This window comes from Rhinolophus sinicus, chromosome 4, assembly GCF_057876585.1.
Source record: "Rhinolophus sinicus isolate RSI-liver-muscle chromosome 4, RSI-T2T, whole genome shotgun sequence".
Classification (NCBI taxonomy): domain Eukaryota; kingdom Metazoa; phylum Chordata; class Mammalia; order Chiroptera; family Rhinolophidae; genus Rhinolophus; species Rhinolophus sinicus.
Window position 1 is genome coordinate 76823700 of NC_142504.1, and position 22190 is coordinate 76845889.

The 22190-nt window shown below is 46.8% G+C and overlaps 1 protein-coding gene across 5 annotated transcripts in view; it reads left to right on the plus strand.

The window, feature by feature from the left end:
- The first annotated feature begins 15104 nt into the window (after positions 1-15104).
- GATA6 (GATA binding protein 6) overlaps positions 15105-22190 on the plus strand; it is a 30418-nt gene continuing 23332 nt past the window's right edge. Inside the window, exons 1-3 of one of the 5 annotated variants that reach the window (XM_019741248.3) lie at positions 15105-15227; positions 16112-16223; positions 17576-18738. In XM_019741248.3, the coding sequence (XP_019596807.2) occupies positions 17613-18738 (1126 nt within the window). In that variant the 5' untranslated portion in view covers positions 15105-15227; positions 16112-16223; positions 17576-17612. Of the gene's footprint in view, positions 15228-15916; positions 16224-16525; positions 16596-16667; positions 17178-17236; positions 17327-17575; positions 18739-22190 lie in introns of those variants that run through there. The other 4 variants (XM_019741251.3, XM_088797933.1, XM_074340244.2 and 1 more) reach the window with 4 other exon arrangements.

Below are 22190 nucleotides of genomic sequence, written 5' to 3' on the forward strand. Positions count from 1 at the left end.
ACTTCACATCCAGAACAAGGGCCCAGCTTAGGCAGTCCTGAATTCCTAATTTTTTTTTCTTATTGCAAAAAACAATACATGCTCATTATAGAAACTTGGTGAACAAAATAGAAACAAAATAGAGAAACACACACACAAAAGAGAAAATAAAGCTCTCCCTATCTTACCAGCCATAGAAATGTTATGCCATATGATGAGCATTTCCCATTTATGAAATATTCTTCAAAAATACATTTTTAATGGCAATAGAATGATCCATTGTGCAGATGTGCCATATTTAACCATATTTTTGTTGTGGGTCATATAAATTCTTTACAATTTGCCACTGTTAAAGATTATGTCGTAATGTTATAAAATAAACTCTGACTACTAGAGCTGTTTATCAAGTTACTTTCCAAAAGGATTATATCCATTTAAGACCAGTGCCTCAGGTATTTTAAATGCTGACATTGAGAGAAATGAAGGCTTTGAAACAACTCCTTTCCTTTAAAACAGACTTCAGTGTGATGAGAATGAACTAACGTTTTCCTCCAGACTTAACTCTGGGCCCCTGTGAAGGGTAGAGTAAACCAAAGGGGAATAGATAATTTGGAAAACATGCCTGGAAACCTCAATCTAAGTTGAGGAGAAAGCATTTGACATTTAAAAAAAAAAATGCTTGTGAGATAAAGCAAAGGAGCAATTATGCCCCAAACTGAGCGATTAATAACACAAAACAACTAATATTGTTATGCTGATTGTTGTCACTTTATTCATGGCCTCAAATTAAAAACGACTTTCTCTTTACAAGATAAAATTATGCTAATTAAAAGGGAGAAACTATTGGAAAGATGAGTCAGTCAAAAGGAGAGAGTACTTTAAAAAATTAACTTTCACTTCTACGTATTTGTTTTATTCCAAAACAAAAAAACAAACAAACAAAAAATTTAAAAAATGTATATAATGAAAGCCAAAACTTTCCAAAATTATTTGCCATTATCGTAAAGAAAATTCCATTCTGGTGCTTGTCTTTTTCTGCCACTGAATATTCTACCTCAGAGACTGGTAGACCAGGTGTCAGCCTGGAAGCTTTGCTCAGTACCTACAGCAGGTATCCGTCAGCTCCTAAATATAGCACAAACATATCTCTTTGATAAGTCAGAGTTTAAAACGACTCTAAGCCATTATGAACATGTAAAGTATTATTATTTTTGCAACATAATAGTTATTTTAAGTTTAACCCTTAATAGGACAATTTATTTCCAGGTTTCCAGTCAAGCAAATCCCTCTACTTGGAACTCTGGAAAGCTCTAGAGGTAGAGGTCTGGGCGCTGAGCCAGTCATTCAGTGGGAAACCACCATTTTAGAAATCGGCATTTTTGGAGTACAGTGGGAGTGAAATTTAAATCAATCTTTATGTGGGACAATTTTGCTGAAAAGCTTGAGTAATTGACCCTTTCTTTATTTTACATTTGTGTTTTCATTGATTGTCATAAATCCAATTCCAGCTTATTTTCCAATTACAAGCCTATTTATTACATCTACAGCTTGATGGCTCATGAATGAATATTGTAACCACCATTAGTCAAAAAGAGGATACTCTGTAGAGAGTTGGATAAATGTACTTTTATTAATATGATGGGAAAGCAGTATTAATCTCACTTTCTTTGTACATTTCTTTAGATAGCATCATGGTTAACCTTGCAATTCTATTAAAGACATTGGCTAAAGACAGATTAGCTAAAGACAGATCATCAAAAGTGGATTCAAAGCCACCATAGTTTCATCCCAAAGCATGCTGGGAAGTCAGTGGTACCAAGGTTATGTTGTCAGGGAATAAAGAATAAGTCATATTTCTAGGACCCTTATGTTTTCCTTTGAGAAGGAATGAGATGGAGAGGAAGATGGAAGATGTGTAGCCACTTCTAAACAATGCAAGAAAATATATTTTTTTCTATTGATATTTTCTTTTCTAGTGGTGGCAGTAGATCTAAAAGTTCTAAGCTGGAGTAAAAGTCTAAGTAGCTAGGATTCGAGACAGAGAGTGGGGATCTATGGTCTGGGGCATCTAGAGGATGTGGTACTCTAGGATAGAGTGAACAGAAGTAGAATATTTCCATTTTCTTCCTCTGATCCCCACACTTGTGTGCCATTCCAATTTGGCTTCCTTAGTTCTACCTCATCAGTGGGGGCGGGGGAGAGGGAGAAAGGGTGTTGGCGTCAACAGGAAAAGATGATTTAGAGGATATTGTTGGTTATCTGTCTATTCATCTCCTTTATCCTTTCAGTGGACCCACATTTTCCTCTTAGTTTACAGCATCTCCCACATACTTTGAGGGCAGACAACCTCAACCTTAACTCTTGGTTGGTTTCACCTAATCAACCCATTCCATTCCAAAGCTAAGGTCATTGGTTCAGGGGTGAGCATATGACTTATGGGGGCCAATCAAGATCAATCTCAGGACTCCTGCTTGGAATCCTGTAATTGGGGTTTTCTCTCTCTTCTTCTGGATGCCATGATATACAGGAACCATCACAGTCCTTTTGCCACCTGAGAGAAATGACCTAAAGATGAAGTTAACATATGAGAGAAACACATAGAAAAAAGTGACAGAGAAACGGAGCAGGAATTCCTGGGTTAAACTGACTCTGGACTTCCAGTTACATGAACACATGAATGTCCTCATTGTTCAACCTAGTTAGAGAAGAGTTTCTATGTCTTGGAACCAAAAACATTCCAACCTTTATCGAAGGTTGGAGGTATTATATCTTGTATCTAGGCATCATATGGCCCATATATAAAGGTTGTATCTTCCTTCTGACATGTTATGAATAGTAGTCAATTACTCATATTAACCCAGAAAATAGATTCAATGTTATGCACTTGCAGTGAATAATAGTGGAAAACAAAACTGTTCAAGTATATAATATTGTATGATAAGGAGGGGAAGGGTGGCATTTTGGGATCTAGCCATCATTTATCACATATTTCTATGAGAAAATCTGCTCCAATTTCCAAACAAGCAACTTACAAATGAATTTTGGGGACCCTCTAGGTCTCAGGTTTCTCATGAGAGTATAATGTTAGATGAAGTTTAAGGCATCTTCTAGCTTTAATATTCTTCGATTCTTTGTTACTGGTTCATTTTAAGTAAGTACAAGCAAATCCCTGTAATAGAGCAGTATTTTTTAATAATATGGCAGTTGAAGATTGTTTATTTCCCGTTCAGCAAGCTGTATCTTGTTTGTTTTCACAGTAGTTGAGGATTTGGCATCATTATTTTAACCATTTATGAAATTCTAGCATAGTGCTTACATCTTGCCTCTAAATATTTATACACAGAATACCCTATGTCTATGTCCTACAGCATATTCATTTTTTGATTTTTCAGTTTTATGGAAACCTGAGAGATCCACATAGGCTCGTATTTCTAAGCAATAACAAATTGTAATTTCCTCCTTCTCCACCCTTGGGTTAGTCAAAGCAGGGACTTTTCCTAAGACTAGAGATATTTACCATCTTTAGATGGTTTCAATACAAAAATGTAATGGTTCATAGTATTTTTGGTTCAATAGTTAAGTTATAGATTGAAAAACAAGTGATCAAGTAAGCACAAAGAGTGCCTTGAAATAAAAAGATCCATGCTTAGAATCATGATTAGGCAAAAGCTGTCTTACTTACAATGTAGCAGATGATGGCCCACCTGGTAAGAATGAAATGTTCCTTGGAGCCTCCCCTTAACCTCTCTCACCAAATTTCTCCCATTAGACTTGCTTAGGAGTCTGAAATTCTACCAGTCACTCCCTTAAGAAACTATACTACACAAAGTCCCCACTGAAACAATACTACGCTACCCTGAAGGGCCAGTTATTAGCCCAATAACTCCCAGTAGCACACTAGCTTAGATAAGCCCGGTGGCCACCTGTTTGGGGATGAGTTGCTGGGAGAGGGAAGAAGGGAAGGATCGAATGTGGGACAGCCTGATGAGAGACCCTGTTGGTTACACAGGATATGGGAACAAGGAACCAAAGACAACTTGCCTTATTTCATAACGTTGCCCTAGGCTTTCCCTATATATCTTGATTCAAAAGAAGTCCGTAGATCTCATTCTCCCTGTTGAGTCTCAGAGGGTGCCAATTGGAATAGATCCTCCTTCCATATCACTCCTATTCTCTGCCTTGTTTTGCCTCATAGCATGGTCACCTACAAAGAAGTGTCTCCGGGACCCCTGTGATGCGGATCAGCAGTTGCTCTGCAGGCAAAAAAGCAGCTGTTTGGATGCTGTTTCTCTCTCTTGAAGGACTTACTTAGGGTTATGTCCAGAAATAATGCTTCTTCAGTGAGCACTGGGTTAATGCATGGAGGGAAGAAGTGAAAAACAATTTTCTCCAGCCTCTTCTTCCAGCCCACAGCCCCTGTATCAGTGTGAGGGATGACGCAAATAAGAGAAAATATGACATGGACATCTGGTCTTGATGTTGGAACAGAAGTACAATTGAACTGTTGCAGTTCTGGGTCTGTGCTATGAATCTATATTTGGGGTACATCTAGTTAAGCAAAAAAAAAAAAAAAAAAAAAAATATATATATATATATATATATATATATGATTTATTTTTTGGTAAAATATTTTATGGTGACAGTTCTTTAAGAAAGGATCCTTAGGGCAGAAACTTTACAGTATTCTTGTAAGGTGCTCCACCTCTTGTGGTATTGTGTGAGAGTGTTTGAACTTAATTCTTTAGCAGGTCTTGCTCTGTCTCCCATGTATTTGAAGGCTACCAAGGAGGGAGGATCTGTGGTGTGAACGATGGTTGGTTCTCTTCAAATAGGGCACCTGTTCTCACATTAGGCACATCCCCACCAATAAAAAGAAATTTGAACTACCCCCAAACAACACAATGGAAAATGTAAGTGATAGTATTCTTACACTGTGTTCAGTAAAAATGAAAGGAACTTGACCTTTTATTTGAATGACCCCTTCAGAAGTGACCCTCTTTCTCTTGCACTCCTTTCCTATTTTATTTTTGGTAGGTACCAGTCATAAATCTGTTTTGTTGCTCTCGAGACTAAAATTTGTTCCTTAATATTGGAACAATGAGAACAAAAAATGCACGCGTCCAGCACTGACAATGGAAGTTACACTTCTGCTTTGTGTTCATGGTGCTGGAAATGCCATTGACGTTTAATAAATTCTTGCTGATTTGTACTATTAGCCATTAATTCTGCTCTTCAAGTGCTCTTTCTAATAGGCTTAATAAATTACTGACTAATACAGAATTCTGAATACAGATAATATAATATTCTTAAGAGGCTGAATTAGGAGAAAAACATTACGGAAAGCATTTTGAAGTTGGAGGCAATAGAATGTAGTGAAATATAAAGCCCATAAAAACTGAGACAAAGTCTGGGAAGTAAAGGAATAATGCCTGCTGCAATAATAGTCTCACAGTAGCTCCTTTAAGGACCAAGCATACAATACCCAGGATTAGTGAATTTCCACAGGCTACCACTGAGATTTGTTTGTATTAGGATTATTGATCACAAAATAACTTATAATGATAGCGTTTGATGATCAACTCTACTCAATATAGAATCCTACCAAAAGTTGCTATTTAAGCCTTCCGGTTGAGGATTCTATTTAGGAGAATATAGAAGAAAAAATTTTAATTAAAAAAAGTCATATAAAGAAACCATTGTCTTTAGTGTAGCATGGTGTGATATTGATAGTGCTGAAATCCATGCTTTGGACTTGGAGCATAATATCTTAAAACTTTCAGTATTACACAGCTCAACAAGCATTTAGTAAGAGCTATGTGCTAAACACTGTATGCATTGACAGGGATACACGATGAATGAGACATGATCTGTGCCCCTCAGGTCTCACAGACTAGAGGAGCGCAGGGACACAGTAAAGATAAGCCACCTGTGATCCACCACATGTCACAATGACCATAGTGTTGACTGAGCATAAAGAGGGCAGCCATGATTGTGGGAGTGTGGTGGTGGTGGTGGTGGTGGGGGGGGGGGTTGGAGAAAAAAGAGGACATTGTGTGATGGAAATACATGTGACAGCCTTCACTAGTTTTGTGATGGGTTTCACTGTCATTAGAGTCACACCAGTTGTGACTGTGAACACAACTTGGGAACTCATGAGGACAGAATGGGTGCTGCAAACCCAGGCAAAGTTCTAGCCATCATGTGGTGCTTCTTCAAGGGAGAAAGGGTGCCAACTCTGTCAGAAAGAAGAACCTTTTACATTTGTTAGACATTAAAATATGTGCACCCTGAAAGTTGCATTAGCTCTGCAACTTTCACTTTTGCCTGTGATATAAACTTGATATGCTGAGCAAAAGCCTATGACTCCATTCACAGATTAAATCATTGGCACATTTGTATACAGAAAGGGTGAGTTTATGATCTTAAATAATCCCCAGTAGGAAATATCTAACTTTCTCAAAGGCTTTTTCCCATATCTTTTTCTAATGCGTTCGGTCACTTTCTACGTAACTTTTTTTGAGGTCTTCGTATGTCTTCTCTTCCCTCTCATCTCTCTTCCCTTTAAGAAGTGGCCTGAAATAGTTTATGTTTTTATTTGTTCATCGAACAGTTCAAACAGCCTGCATATTGAGCAAGGCACTCTTTTAAGCACTTCGTAAATATTAACTCATTCCGTCTCCATAAGTCTTCTTTGAGGTGGCTACTGTTATTACCACCCCCTTATTACAGATGAGGAAAAGTAGAGATATTAAGGAACTTGCATAAGGACACACCGCCAGAGAGAGAGAGCAAGCTGTCGAGCTGGGGTTTGAACCCAGACATCCATATATTAATGTAGCTGCAGTGCTGAGGTATAGACAGATTCTGTGGCTGGTCCACCACCTCAGCCCTTGGAAGGCTCTCCCCCATTCGCCTAGCCTTTTTCACTTCTGCCCAGAGCATGCTGAGCTCTCTATAGAAAGATGCCTTTGAAATGCAAAGGTTGACAGCTTTATTTGTGGATCCACACTGTGGTTTTTGGCTAGAGTCTGCTGGGCACTGGCTTTGTGGTAGGCAGTTTTTTAAAATGGTGTAATATTCTCACTGTTTTTGTTGGATAATTGCATGTCTTTAATTTGTCGTATTATAAACAGAGCAGTAATCTGGCTCAGGAATAGCCAGAGAAAGTTATTTGATATCCATTAAATCAAGTTTCTATTTTTATTCACCTCTGTAGAAGTGAATATTATTATGGTCAGAAAAAAGCAACATCATGGAATATATTTTAGTGGGTGTCTTCAGACTAGATAGGTTAAAAAAAAAAAAGAAAGAAAAAGCCTTTTGAAGAAGGTAGGCAACAATTTTGCTTCCTTCCCTAACTGGTGAATACAATTTTCCTCTTAGATATTATGACAGTTTAGCTTCCTTTAAAATATAAATTTTAAAGGGGGAAAAAACACACGTTTTTTAGTTCATGGACTTGCAGGAGTGATTGTTTTTTAAAGACATATTTAAACTGCTGCTACCTAAAATATTTACCTTACTCAGAAAATTCTGATAGTTCAAGATAAATGAAACATTAAATCGTGTAAAATAATTACTTATTTAGTAAATATGAAGACCCAGATAGTAAGCATATTTAAATTAAGGACATTCATTGTCAGTGATTGCTTTTCATTAGTGTTCTGTGATTTAGTTGACTTATTATATATTTATAGGCAATGAACAGATTATTTAGATAGCATTTTCCATCAGAAGACATTTCACTGGTTTGCAAACTTGAGCCTAAGCTAACTGTTCTGTCTTTGGAGATGAATCACGCCTTTTGTTTAGCCCACTGGTATAGTATTTAGATTAACTTGTAGGCTTCTATTTAACCTGACAGAGTCCAAAGAGCCAGATCAGACATATGCCAGAGGTTTTCCTGGGGCCCTGACAGAGCTACATGCAGGAAGGAAGATCTAAGTCATTAGTTGGTGATTAATGTTTATAGAAAGTAATATTTCTACCATTTTACAGATGGAGCAACTGAGGCACGGAGAGGTTAAGTGGCTTGCCCTTGACCACAAGTCTGTTTAGTAGATCCAAGAAAATCAGGCACTCATGCCAGCTGACCATGATTTTGCACCCAATTCTCATCAATACTAAATTTTGCAACTTACAGTTCCTATACCTGCCCACAGGTAGGTTACAAACCGGAAGGTGGAACTAAAATGAGAGGATGTTGACCCCAGGGGAAGGAAGCTACTAAGGTTTGCTTTGCTAACAGAGCTGACATGGGGGCTAACATTCCCCCATGGGCCCAATTTTCTTGGGCCCACTGGCTCTCTGCTGATCCCCCATAGCTTCTGTCCATGAGGATTCAATCAGCCTCAGACCGATGGCCGGGGTGGGGGGCAGGAGGACTGTAAATCTGGGAAAGCTGCAAGTATTCAGGGTCTTGAACTTTATCAGGTTTAAATGTGTGATTGTGAAAGTAAAGAGCAGAGAAATGACAGCACTCAGTAAATCAAATGTAGAGAAGATCAGGACTGTCAGAGACAAGAGAAAAACAGGCTCTGGGCACAAACCCGGCTGAAAACCTGCAGGGAGGGGAAGACTTTTATGTTCCCCCCAGACTTTGCCTTCTGAAAAACAAATCTCTTTCCCTGTCATTTTATCTAGAGAACAGTATTCTTTGTTATGTCCCATGGATTTCTTTTTTTTTAAAGTTTTCATGATCGAGGTTTAGACCTTGGTTTAGAAGACGGGGTGCTAGAAGGGAAAAAAAAAAAAAAAACAGAAAGAAAATCAGTTGAAAAATGTCTGGAATGGCCTAGATTTTCCTCTGTCAACAGTACATTCTATTTTCAATAGAATTGGGAAAAAAGTAGTGTGTTCCATAGCTCCTCAGAGATCTTTATTTTTTTCATTCCTCAACAAAAATGTGATTAAAGTAGAATAGGTGCCCTACATATATAACAATACCAAATTGAAAGGTGAAAAACATGAGACAAGTATAGTTAGCTGACCAGGTCAATTTAATTAGTTCTCTCCCACCATTAGATATAAGGGATGCTTATATCTAATGCCAGTCCTCACTGCTACCCTTCTTCGAGGCCCCATCTCATCTGTTAATTCATTCCTTCTTACTGCAGAAAGAAGTTTCCAGAGAGGGGCTGCTAAGACGGATTCTTTTCCTGGAGCAGAGGATGAGCCTCAAGATTACTATCTTTGTCCTGTAGAAGATGTTGGTCTGTTGCTGGCATGTGCAAAGGGAACAACAAGGAATGTTTCCTCTTCAAAGGAACCAAAAACAAGAAACTTTCTGTCTCACCTCCCTCCTCCCCCCTTTCCTACTATATGCAATAAATAAAGTCCTCACTGCTGGTAGGTAGGAAGAGCCTGAGACCTCTGGTGAAGAGCAGTCTCAAAGAAGTTCTTTCCTGGGAATTAATTTAGCTTCTGGGGACAGTTGGGTAACACAAGAAATTAAAATTTGGTGTGGCACACACGTATGTGAATCTATTACAATGTAGACATTGGTAATAACAGTTCACACATAGTGCTTACTATGTTCCTGTATTATTAGCACTTTACATATAAGAAATCTTTTAATCCTCTCAACAATCCTGGAAGGGAGGTACTTTTGTTATCTTCATTTTACAGATGAGGAAACTGAGGCACAGAATAGCTAGGTAACTTGTTCTGGTCACACAGCTAGTAAGTGATGAGGACAGGATCCAAACCCAGGCAGGCTGGCCTAGAGTCTGGGCTTCTAGAAAATCCCTCACTGTGTGAACTAGAGTGACTCCCTTCTTTTCAAATTTACGATGAAGCTTAGATGACAATCTGAGTCTGGGTATTTTACTAAAGAAGAAAAAAGGCTCAGACATCCCCCTTCATCTTGGAAGTTGTCTGCGGTACTTTGCTTGACCGGCTCTACAGAAGTGCCAACATTCTAGACTGTAAACACTTCAAAACTAGAGGCTAACTCTTCTAGTTCTTCTTTACGCAGTGCATACCCAGTATTGGGCAAGGGCAGGACACTGGAGGACTGCATGTAGGTAGACAACCCTTTGGTCCTAATTCTCTGCATATTTGCCACATAGCTGACTGGAGAGGTCATATTTCTGGGAGGCAAATGCAGTGATTTTTATTTCTTGGGCACTTCCCCCCCCCCCCCTTTAATTGACTCAGGGAGGAGTGTTAGTTGCTTAGCAAATCTCCAAAAACCTATCACCAATTTTTTCTGCTGCCCTTTAAAAACCCCACCCCCACAGGGAAAAAAATCCAGTGAGAAAGGTCTCTGACCTGAGACAGCTCTAGGGCAGTGGCATCTGGACCCTGACCCTCGAATTGGCATTGCCTGCACACCTAGTGATACTAGCAAATTCCAGGGAAAGCTCAGGTCCTGCCTGTCTAGTGGGTTGGAACTTTCTGCATCTCTTTCGCCTTCTTCGGTGCAGAAATTACCCCTTTCTCTCTGATGATCCAATTTTTCCCTTCCTTGGAGCCTGGGTGAGGAGCAAGCATTAGATAAGGTGATGGTTTTAGAGTTCACTTTATTTGGAGGGGGAGATGAGAAAAGAGGCATCTTTAACTTCTGGGCGCAGCATGAGGTGACAGACAGAAGCTAAAGATGCTAGATTGAAGTTTGGAATCAGGGCTGTCTCCAGCTTTGACAGAAAAGAACAATGGGGGAAGGCAGAAAATGGGGGAAGAAGCCCCACTGTAGGGGAGCCAAGGGGGTCTCATATGCCACCCCCAGCTTCTTATCCTGCCATATTCAAAGTGATAGAAAAGGCATATGCAGGCCTGGAGTATGGGGAATGCTCCATCTACTTAGGGGGAGGACAGACAATTCTAGGGGAAACTCAAAAACATGTCATTTTACTATCCAAGCCCACTTCCCAGTCCTGGATCAGGAAACTGGATATTTCCTACTTCATCTTTGGTGAAAGGGAAGGGATCACCCCAGGGGCAGGGCCAGCCCAGCTGGCAGCCCTAGGCTTTATGTAGTGATGCCAGTAGTAATTAATAATAATAAATACCACACTTCATAACCAAACCCAACCTGAGAATGACTGAACGATTGGACCTCTGCCTCCCACCTGCACGCTGTTAGTCTGCGAATCTACACCCTCCCATTAGCCTGGGTCTAATTCAGCTGCCGGGTTCCAGCCACCACGTTCTGACTAGGGTTCAAAAGAAGGTCTGCTCCCCACAACCAGAGATGTGGAGTAACACAGCCCTTCAGCAAAACCGCAGGGAGTGCGGGCGGGAAGGTAGGGTAGTTTGGCTTTGTAGTATTATTCACTATCAAAAAATAATCAAAATGGGATGGTAGTTTAGGCCCCACTGAGCTCAGTTTAGTTTTTCTGCAAAGTGCAGTGGGGCTGCTTTAGGAGCTCAGCTCCGGCCTGGAGTCCCCCGGCTCCTGAGACCCCAGGGCCTGGCACCACCAGGCCCGGCAGCCTTGGGACCTCCACATTCCCGGTGCTGGGGCCCTAGGTCCCGCCGGGCCCCTCCGAGGTCTGGGCCGCCGAAGTGGTGATCTCAGGGTGTCAGGGCGCATCCAGGCCGAGGGGAGGGAGGCCGGCGCCGGGGTGGAATGTCTTTATCGGGATCCGAGAGCCACCCGCTTCTCCTTCGCTTCTTTAAGCGATCTCGGAAAGACACCTTTCGATCTTTTGTCAGACATCTTGGCCCTTAATAGCTAAATTTATTTGGTTTAAAGCGGCCTTGGGAGAAGAAGGGAGGGAAAATCTTTCGTCGGTCATTGGGTGGCCTAGATAACAAGCTTTAAAAGAGAGAGGGGAGAAGAAAGTAAAAAGGTTAATGGATGAGGGGAGGGCTAGAAGGCGCCCAGCATGGGGCTTTTACAGCGACCCTCCCCCGTTCGCCCCCTTATCGCGGTCCTAACTTACCCGCGGCGTATGAAGTACATTAAGTCACGTAAACAGCGCGCGCAGAGGAATGCCACCGCGGTGACCTTTCGTGTGCCGCCGTAGCTAGCCCACCTCCGCGCCGCGCTGGCGGCCGCAGGCGGCGCGCGGGGGGCGACCCGGGGCTGCGGGGCTAGCGGCTGCCGGACCGGGCTTTCGGCCGCCGCGCCCCGAAGACTTGATTCCGGCCGCCCGGGGCCGGCGTTGGCGCTGCGTGTTCCTTACCCAAAGTGACACGCGGCGGGTCGAGGGTCCGGGGGGTTGGGGCGATCTCTAGGCTGTACAGTGTTCGCGCTTTCGCAGCCATCACCTGACATTTCTAAAGAGTATTTTTGGATTTTCGAGCATTAAGAAACAAAACAAAACAACACCCCCCCCCTCCCCAAGAAGCCACCGTCAGGACTCTGGGCGATGGCCTGCGTTGGACTGACAGTCGCTGCTGAATGGGGGTACACGCCGCCGCCGCTGGGACTCGTCTAGTGGGCCAGGACTCTGGCGGGAATGGGGGGCACCTAGGTAACCTCGTGTCCCTCGGGGAAAGCGGCCCCGGCACAGAAAGAAATACGGTATAAGCGAGAAGGCCCCATAAATCTGGTTTAAAAAAAACTCTCAATTTAAAACTATGTTTTAAGTCAGACATTGTATTCTTTTTCTTTCTGAAACGTCTGAAGCCAGGAGCTTTGTCAAATGGCAATATAATGGGCTTAAATTTGCAGCGGTAAAGGCACATGGTGACGGGGGTCCTCGGGGTCTCGCTGCTCCTCCGGAAGCAGCGCACGACTTGGTCCCCAAACACCCTTTCCCGTTTGGCAGCAAAGCCTCCGCCCCCTGCCCAATTGGCTGCTGTTTTCTTGCTGAATTCGAATCGCGAATAGTGGTGTGTCTCGGCCCAAATAAATCAGCCCTGGGGACAGGCCGCGCCCCGGAGCCAGCCCCTCTCCAAGGGTGAGGAGGGCGGCTGGGGAAGGACGGCTCACTGCGGAGGGGCCATCCTTTTGGTCTAAATAGTCCGGAGAGAAACGATTTCGTTCAAGTTTAGCAACCCCCAAAAGAAGAGACAGGCGGAAGGGAAAAAAAAAATGAAAAAAGAAAAGAAAGTGTGGGGGGTGGGGGGGTGGAGGAAGAAAGGAAAGGAAAGGAAAGAAAACACGAAGAAAACGGAACAACTTCAGAGAGCCTGCCTGTCTACCTGCAGCAGTATGAGGGCCTTCTAAAGCTCTTGAGTTTCTCCCTAGTTTGAGGTGCATTCTTTCCTCTTTACCCCATATTCTCTCCACCTTCCTGGACTTGGTGGAGCGCTTAGAGGAGGCTCAGAGCGCCGGGGCCAGGGGACCTTGGGGGGTGGCTTTGAAAATGTGCCGGTCTCCCGGGGTGTTGTCCCCAGGGCCAAAGCCGATGCGTTGGGAAAACTGAAAATTGGAAAAGTCATGCAACCTGGCTTTCTTTCTGTCTGAGTAAACTCTACTGGTTAAACAGTTGTGTTTTATTTTTAAGTTAATCGACCGAAAAATCATTTCATTACCCATTCCCTCATTTGGTTGGAAAATCACTCTAAAAAAACAAAACAAAACAAAAACAAAAAACACCAACTTGTGACCCTGCAGAGGAGCAAACAATGACCTTCCCTCCTCCCCTTCTTTGTTTTAGGCAATGTTAAAAAGAGATTGGGAATCTGGAGGGCAAAATGTTGGGTCCCTTTTCGAATCCTTAGAACTCTCACGTTGGGGACTTCCGTCAGTGTCTGTTTCACCGCTCACTTCTGTCCCAGGGGTGCCGGGGCCAGTGCACCCATCTCACCACTGCTGTGGAGCTTCGGGAAAAGCAGGTCCTTAGGGGGTTAGCTAATGTCCAAGGAAATTCACACGGGCACCCCCCTCCCCGTACTTGCAAATATAAAGAAACACACAGCAGGAATTGGGGGCGCGGCGGGCTGTGTGTCCTCGGGTCTCAGGCTTGGGGGCCTTCACAGCCAAAGGATTTATTTGTTAACTCGTCTTTATAGAAACCATCTCACTGAGATTTGAATTTAAGAAAGCAAATTTTGCTTTTAAGAGCAAAGCCGAGAAACAGTTGGACTCAAAGGAAACCAAACATTTCTTTACAGAAATACCTACCTACAAAGCAGCTTCTGCAAAACTCAGTCTATTTAAAAATTTGTTTGGAACTCACGTAAAAACCAAAAGAAAGGCATTCGAAGCCCTGGTCGGAGTTAAGCGGACCGCGCGGACTCCCGGCTCTCTTCTGGTAGTCCCACTCGATCGAACTCGGGTTAAAATTTAAAGCTTTTGGATCCTGCGCCAGTCGCCAGTCTCCGTTCCAGAGTTTTCTACCTTCGGTCTTTCGGTAATGCTACTACATTGAAACTGGGAGCCGCCGCAGTGATCGGGGGAGGCAGAGAGGAATGTAATAAAAGTGACTAAATTGGATGAGAACGGTTTATGGACCTTCTCAGTAGCAATTTAAAATTCAGAAATGTTTAGCAGCAATTTACAACGAAGAGTGGGGAAAAAAGAATTATTATCGCCAATTTCCTCGATTCCGTGCCCTCCTCCCCCGCGCTGCCAGGCCCTGTCCCCTACTCCCCCAGGATACACAGGTTCACAGCTCACAGTTAAACCGAGAGGAAGCATATACTTAGCGACGAGGTCTCACAATCTTTTGAAACCATATTTTACAACGCCCCTACCTACCCCAGTTCAACTCTGCTGAGTCTTCTCTCCCTTCCCCAACTGGAAAAACATGAAAACAAACAAACAAAAACAGCCCAAACGCTTTCAGGGGAGACTGACCTTTAGAAAATCATTCACTTCGATTTACCTGGAAAAAAAAAAAGTGTAAAAATCCATTCCCACAAAACAACTCCTGCCCTAGTTAAAATTCTGTCTCGCCAGCCTTCTGGGGTCACGTCTGTCGGAAGAAGTCCCCTTTGTGAGAGAAAAGGAGCCAGACTTAATATCAGGGCTCCTGCCGCGGACGAACCTGCGGCCGCGCACTCGCTGATGACAGATCGGCTCTGATAACCCCGCGACGTTTATTTCCAGTCCCTGTGCCGGCTAAGGGCCGTATCAGTTTGTACACAGTTGTGATAACCATTTGGAGGGAGCGAAGAAGGGGTGTGTATGTGAGGGTGGAGGTGGGAAGGGTATTTCGCGCTAGTTCCAGGGAAGGTGACCCCCTCCCTCTTTCCAGGGACTTAATCTAAGACTTACCTGAAGTTCTCCAGAGAAAGCTCAGGGCAAACGGGACACCCAAACTCGGAGAGCATCAACGGGAGCGACTGGAATGGAAGCCCTTTTCCATCCTGCGCACCTCAGGGAATGACCTAGTACACCACTTACTAACGTAAGTACACCACGACCCCGAATTAAAAGTCCCAAAGGTTAGCAGAGAGTGTCGACGTGAACTTCCCTAAATTCCCCAGGAATTTAGTATATTTCTAAAAAGCAGGGCAGAGATAGGGAGCTGAGCACTCGAGTTCCTTCTTTTCCATGATAGAAGCCTCGACCCCGACGGCCACCACGACCTGAGCCCCAGGGTCTTGAGAAGAGGTCGGGGAAAGTTTAAGGTCGGTCACACACAGATACAGAGCAAAAAAGCTTATTTAATGTGGAGGGAGGAACGGGGAAGGCAGCAGAGCAAAGCATTTTTACCCCTTATTTTGGGGGTGCGTTGACCCGGGGCTGGCGCGTCTCACCCGCAGGGGTTGTGCACAGCCAACTCCTCCCGTGCCAACACCCCCCAGCACCACCCCCATGAGTGCGTGTGTAAATTGGGGCGGAGGAAAGTGCTTCGCCGAAGGATGGGTGTGAGTCGCCTGCCAGGTCAGGCGTTCTGCCACCTCCGCCCCTCCCCCCGGCGTCCCTGGGCTCGGCGCCCCCTGGATGCACTCGCCCCCATTCCCAGGACAGTGCTCGCAGCTCAGCTCACACTCGCAGGCTGCACAGCTCTCATTGTCTGCCAGGGCGGCGCGCTCCCCTCCCCCCGCCGCCCGCTGTCTCCTCCCCACCCTCTTTTTTCTCCTCCCCTCTCTCCCTCCTTCTCCTCCTCTTCCTCCTCCTCTTCACCTCCAGCGCCCAGCTGCTCGCAGAGCGCAGTTCCGACCCACAGCCTGGCACCCTTCGGCGAGCGCTGTTTGTTTAGGGCTCGGTGAGTCCAATCAGGAGCGCAGGCTGCAGTTTTCCGGCAGATCAGTAAGAGGCGCCTCCTCTCTCCTTTTTATTCACCAGCAACGCTGCGCAGACCCCGGACTCGCGCTCGCCTGCCGGCACCCTCGGCCTCTCTCCGCGCTCAGGAACACCCTCCGCCGTGGCCGTTCTCCATGCGCAGTGCCCACCCGAGGTTCGGCTGCTTCCTCTCTTGCTCATGCTCCTCTCTCTCCTTCCCTCTACCCCCCACCCGTCGCGGGCCACTCGGCCTTGGTTCTCCGGCCCTCTGCGGGCCGCGGTGGGCTCCGAGGGTGTCTCCCTTCTCCACTCCCGGCTGCAGTGGCTTCCAAGTTGCTGGGACACCGCAGACCAACTTCTGGTGTCTTTTCCTCTCTCCGAAGCGCTTATCTGCGCGCAGCCTTATCTCCGAGTTATCTCGGCGCAAAGGGGCGGGAGCCGCAGTCAGGCGGGCAAAGAGACTTCTTTCTTGCTGTCTAGCCCGGGTCTGTGTGAGAGCGTTCACTTTAGAATGGGTATCTCCGATGAGCCGAAGAGATTTGGAAAGGTAGCCCCAAGAAGGCCTGCCTCATTGCATTTCACCTCCCTCCTCCATCCCCTCCGAGTCTCCCTGTCATTCTTTCTACTCTCCCCTTTGGGGTGGCTTTGGCTGCGGGGCGGTCTCACGTCCCCCCTCCTTTTTTCTGTACTCCGCTCCACCCCGCTACGTCCGATTCCGGAACGGTCTGGCCTTTACATGGCTAGGGATGACCGCGGGGTGGGCTGGGGTGGCCCGGCCGGCGTGAGTGCACTGCTAGCCGCGTCTGGGGTGTGAGGCGCGGCGGCGGGGACGCGAGTTGGGCGTGAGACTCGGCCCCGCGGGCACCCCGCACTGCCTGTGCCCGGAAGGTCCGAGACTGCTGTCACCACCCCGGCGCCCCACCTTCCCCGGCCAGAGTTGCATTTTCCTCTGGGGCTTGCGTTCCGTCTGTCAAAGCAGTCCGGGAAGCTCTGAAAGAGCCAGTGTGGGAGAACGCGGCGGTTTCGTTTTCGGAGACAGGTTGCCTTCTTAGCGCTAGTGATTTTCACACAAGCAACTTTCACTCTGAGGCATTCCGGGTGAGAGGAACCCTCAAGGAGGCGGGATAAGGTAGCGCCCACACTCAAAGCTACTTAAAAAGTTATTTTGTGTGTCATCGGCCTGAAGGGAGCCACTGTGGGGAGGAAGGAAAACCTCGGCCAGCCTCGCAGTCACCCTGGGATCTGGCGCGCGCGCGGATGAAGGATGCTGTGGAAGGGGTGGGCGGGGAGGGCGACGGGACCTGAGTTGTGCGGTGAGGGAGGGCGGGTATCTTGGTCCTTGGAAGATCCAGTGGCGGCTGCGCAGGCTCCATGCCTCTCTCATTCCCCACCCCCCACACCCAGGGCAGAAACGGGATCTTGAGGAATTTCATTAGCTAGGAAAAGGGGTGGAAGTGAGATGCCGTACAGTCTGCCCTTTGGGTACCCCTTTTTATTTCTCCTCTCGTCCCTGTCTCCCTGCCTCAGGAGCTAGAAGTCAGCTTGCAGCGGCGCCGGACTGTGGATGGCCTTGACTGACGGCGGCTGGTGCCTGCCGAAGCGCTTCGGGGCCGCGGCTGCGGACGCCAGCGACTCCGGACCCTTTCCAGCGCGGGAACCCTCCACGCCGCCTTCCCCCATCTCTTCTTCCTCCTCCTGCTGCTCCCGGGGTGGGGAGCGCGGCCCAGGCAGCGCCGGCAACTGCAGAACGCCGCAGCTCGACACGGAGGCGGCGGCGGGAACCCCGGCCCGCTCGCTGCTGCTTAGTCCCTACGCCTCGCACCCCTTCGGGGCTCCCCACGGACCTTCGGCGCCCGGGGTCGCTGGCCCCGGGGGCGCCCTGTCGAGCTGGGAGGACCTACTGCTCTTCACTGACCTCGACCAGGCCGCGACTGCCAGCAAGCTGCTGTGGTCCAGCCGCGGCGCCAAGCTGAGTCCCTTCGCACCCGAGCAGCCCGAGGAGATGTACCAGACCCTCGCCGCCCTCTCTAGCCAGGGGCCGGCCGCTTACGACGGCGCGCCCGGCGGCTTCGTGCACTCGGCGGCCGCCGCGGCAGCGGCGGCGGCAGCGGCCAGCTCCCCAGTCTACGTGCCCACCACCCGCGTAGGTTCCATGCTGCCGGGCCTGCCGTACCTGCAGGGGGCGGGTAGCGGGCCCGCCAATCACGCGGGCGGCGCGGGCGCGCACCCCGGCTGGCCCCAGGCCTCAGCCGACAGCCCCCCGTACGGCAGCGCAGGCGGTGCGGCGGGCGGCGGGGCCGCGGGGCCCGGGAGCGCCGGCTCGGCCGCGGCGCACGTCTCGGCGCGCTTCTCCTACTCGTCCAGCCCGCCCATGGCCAACGGCGCGGCGCGGGACCCCGGGGGCTACGCGGCGGCCGGCGGCGGGGGCGCGGGCGGCGTGAGCAGCGGCGGCGGCGGCAGCTTGGCGGTCATGGGCGGCCGCGAGCACCAGTACAGCTCGCTGTCGGCCGCGCGGCCACTGAACGGAACGTACCACCACCATCACCACCACCACCCGAGCCCCTACTCGCCCTACGTGGGTGCACCGTTGACACCCGCCTGGCCCGCGGGACCCTTCGAGACCCCGGTGCTGCACAGCCTGCAGAGTCGCGCCGGAGCCCCTCTCCCAGTGCCGCGGGGCCCCAGCGCAGGTAAGGGTCTCGCCGCATCGTGAGGGTGGGGACCGGAGACTGTGGGACGCTAGTGGCTGTGGAGCAGCTACTTGACTTGGGCCCTGTTTTCAAAGCTTTCCCGTCGGGGTGCCCAGGAGTCGGCCTGGCCCCAGGCAATATTTGCCAGCCTCTGGCTGGGCGACCCAGAATCTGACAGCGTTGATGTGTTGGTTCTATTTTGCGAACTGTCTCAGTTCTTTTCCACTAAAGAGACTGAATGCTCAGTGCCTAGGAGAAGCTCGGGGACTTGAATAGTGAATGGGGTGAACAATTGGAAAAAAATGAGCCCGGGAGGGAACCAACAGGACCTGAGCCCCGTCGCAGACACTAGTTTACAGGAGTGGGAGAGTGAGACTCCATTTGAGGGGGTAAGCTTAGGAGTGTGTTGGGTACTTGATTCACTTTCCCCTCATATGCACATACAGTCTCGACCGATTCACCTCTCCAAAGGTGAGCAGAAGTGTGTTTTAAAAGGACTCCACAGTGGGAAAGGACCTAAGGACCTAGTTGGCATCTCCGCCACCCCTTCAGTGAGATGGACACCTAGACTGGTCAGCTTTGTGACTATCCTGAGGGAAAACTGATGTGTGTGTGGGGGGGTGAGGGGGGGGAGGTGTGCTTTGACTTCACATCAGCTGGCAGGGTGTCTGGGGCTGTTGTTGGGACTCAGGGGTCCCGGAGCACATCTGTTCTTCCTCTAGAGTTCAGCCCACCAAATTTTCAGTTTCCAATCCCACTCACACTTTATTTCCAGTGTCTGGGGCAATTTGGGGTGACCTGGGAGAACATAATTGTCAAAATACCTGGAAACTCCCATATTTTGAAGTGTTTTGTTCTGCTTCAGCAGGGGAGGGTGTGAACTATCTTTTCTAGCCTGATGAAGACATTTTGGCTTCTTTCCTCAGCTGCAGCATTCTGTGTCTTTCTTGGTGTTTTCACAGGTCTCTCTCTATATTTAACCTGTTTGATAACCTGAGGGACTCCTAAGACAAAGCTTTTTTTTTTTTTTTTCTGTTGTTTGAGGGGAGCTGTGGGAGTCACAGTGGTGGCAATGACAAAGGAGGCGCATCAGCCTACACGATCCTACCTGGTGCTCTCACACTTCAAGTCTGGGCATTTCGTGGGAGCCCCAGCCATCTATTTAGGGCCAAGTACTTTAGGGGCCCTAATTAGGTAGGATAAAGTGAGGCATTGCTAGGTTCTAAAGACACGCTGGAAACTGTAGTGGCCTGAAAGTGAAGGATCTTATCTGAAAAGCACCCTCCCAGGAATACTGGGAGGGGGCAACAAGCTCTTCCTCCACCCTCTCTAAGATTTTGGTATAAAAATTCGCTCTTCTTGCCCCTACAAAGCTGTCTCTGGAGACCATCTTTAACCTCCTGTGTAGAGTGGGGTCGGGAGGCCCTGCAGAGGTCACTGTGAGTAGAGACTTGAGAGAGCAGAGAGCATTGTCACTCTTTCTGCGGCATAAGGACCCACGTCTGGCTCCCTGAAGCAGAGAGACGAGGCAAGGAGGAATCTTCAAAGGATGGGAAGGGTGGTAATGGTTAGGGTGTGAGGCTTTTGCACTCTGAAAGGGTGTGTGAGTTGGGTAGGGGGCAGGCAGCTGCAGTTGGGGCAAGGTCCTCAAATTCTGCCTGTTTAGTTGGTGACACAGCTTAGCATCATCTCCATACTCCTTTCCCCTAGTCTTCCAGCATTTCACAGTCCTGAGAAAGAGAAGTAGTCCAAAAAACATAATTGGCATTTTTTGTTTGGTGTTTAAAGTAACTAGCTCTGTGGAAAATGCTTTTAGAAGCAGTAGGGTGCAATTGTAGGCAAGTTATGTTTCTTTTCATTTTAAACATAGGCTAACCTTTCATTAATTTTGTCACCTTTTGGATAAGACACTGAAAAATTACAAAAATCTTCTGTAGACCCAGAGTATGTGAAAAAGAAAAGCCAACCAAAAAAATGGGAAGGGATTTGGGAACACACCCAGGCTTTTTTTTTGCAGTCTTTTAAGAAGGTGGGAAGCTACTGAATGAGAATAAACTAGTCTCGAGGTGGGGAGGGCAAATGACCCTCACGTTGCTTGTCCTCACAGGTGTTTTCATGCTAGAGAGACCTCGGTCCCCAACCCCTATTCAGCTTCTTAGCTAGATTCTCTGCTTCTCCCCTTTGAGTTTTTTAAACAAACCATTTTTGGAGGCACTCTTGAATCGATTTGGGCAAACAGCAGGGCTAAAACCTGAGTGCTGAGCTTTCTCAACCCGCCAGGTGTGGAGGCCTCTGGGGACCTGCCCCATACACCTCTCCCAGGTTTTTATGATCAGTGTGTAGTGGAGATTCCTGGGGTGAGCTCAGGGTCCTCACAAGCCATTCTAGTCCCTAGGCCCAGTGCCCTCCTAAGCTCCGGGAAACTATGTTCCATTCTCTGGGTCCTGCCTGGGAGGACATTCACTGGCTGAGTCCCTCTCCCCTGAGTCTCTCACTCCCCAGAGGCACATGAGGCAGCCATGTTAGGAGAGATGATGATTAGGGGGAAACTGATGAGCTTCCAGCCCCTTCAGATTTTGTAATTTTTATTTAAAAATGTTTATCTTATTTTAATCACTGATAGAATTGTAGCTGCTAGGTAAGGGGTGGGGAGAGGTAGGGAGAGAATGGGAGCTATAGATTTTATTAAGTAAACTTCATAAATTTTATTTATCCAAAGTGGACTTTAAGTTTTGTCTTTGGGTTTTCAGATGACTAAAGAGATTTACCCGGAGAGTTCACACTATCTTCTCCTGGGAGTCTTTATTGTTTCCAGCCCGGGGTAGAAGGCCTGGCGTAGGGCTGGGTTCTCCAGGGAATGCCCACTCTTCTATAGAGAGAGGCTCTGATAGGTAACATTTTAAAGTCAACAACAAAGACAAATACCTTGTTTAACTTCAGTGTCCTTGAAGTCCTGAGCGTTTTACTGATTACCGTAGTCAATAGCGGCTTTTAGGGTGGAGAAGAATAAATCTTTGTGATATGTTGTAAGTTGCAGTATCCCCATGACAACTTTGAACTCATTATGTAGGATGCTCATTTCTTTTAAACTTATTTCTTGAGAAAGGAGACTTTTGTAAGGGTAAAAAGTAGTAATGGAATTAAAGAGTATTTATACCAAAGACACATTTAAATATATGTCAAACAGTTAATGTTAGAAATAAGTAGTAAACTGCATGGGAATGAGAAAGAATAGAATGGTTTGATAGCATGCATAATCTTCTCTAAAGTGTGATGTTTATTTACTTAAAAATTGATTCAGAAATGCTCTTTAAAGGAAGCCAAATTGGAACGTTTAAACTTTCTGTAATATAAATAACCCTAAACAGAAGGAGATATTTATTTTAAGTCTATTTAAAAAGTACTTAATTAATAAGTACCTATCCCATTTTAGGTAATATTCATTCATATTT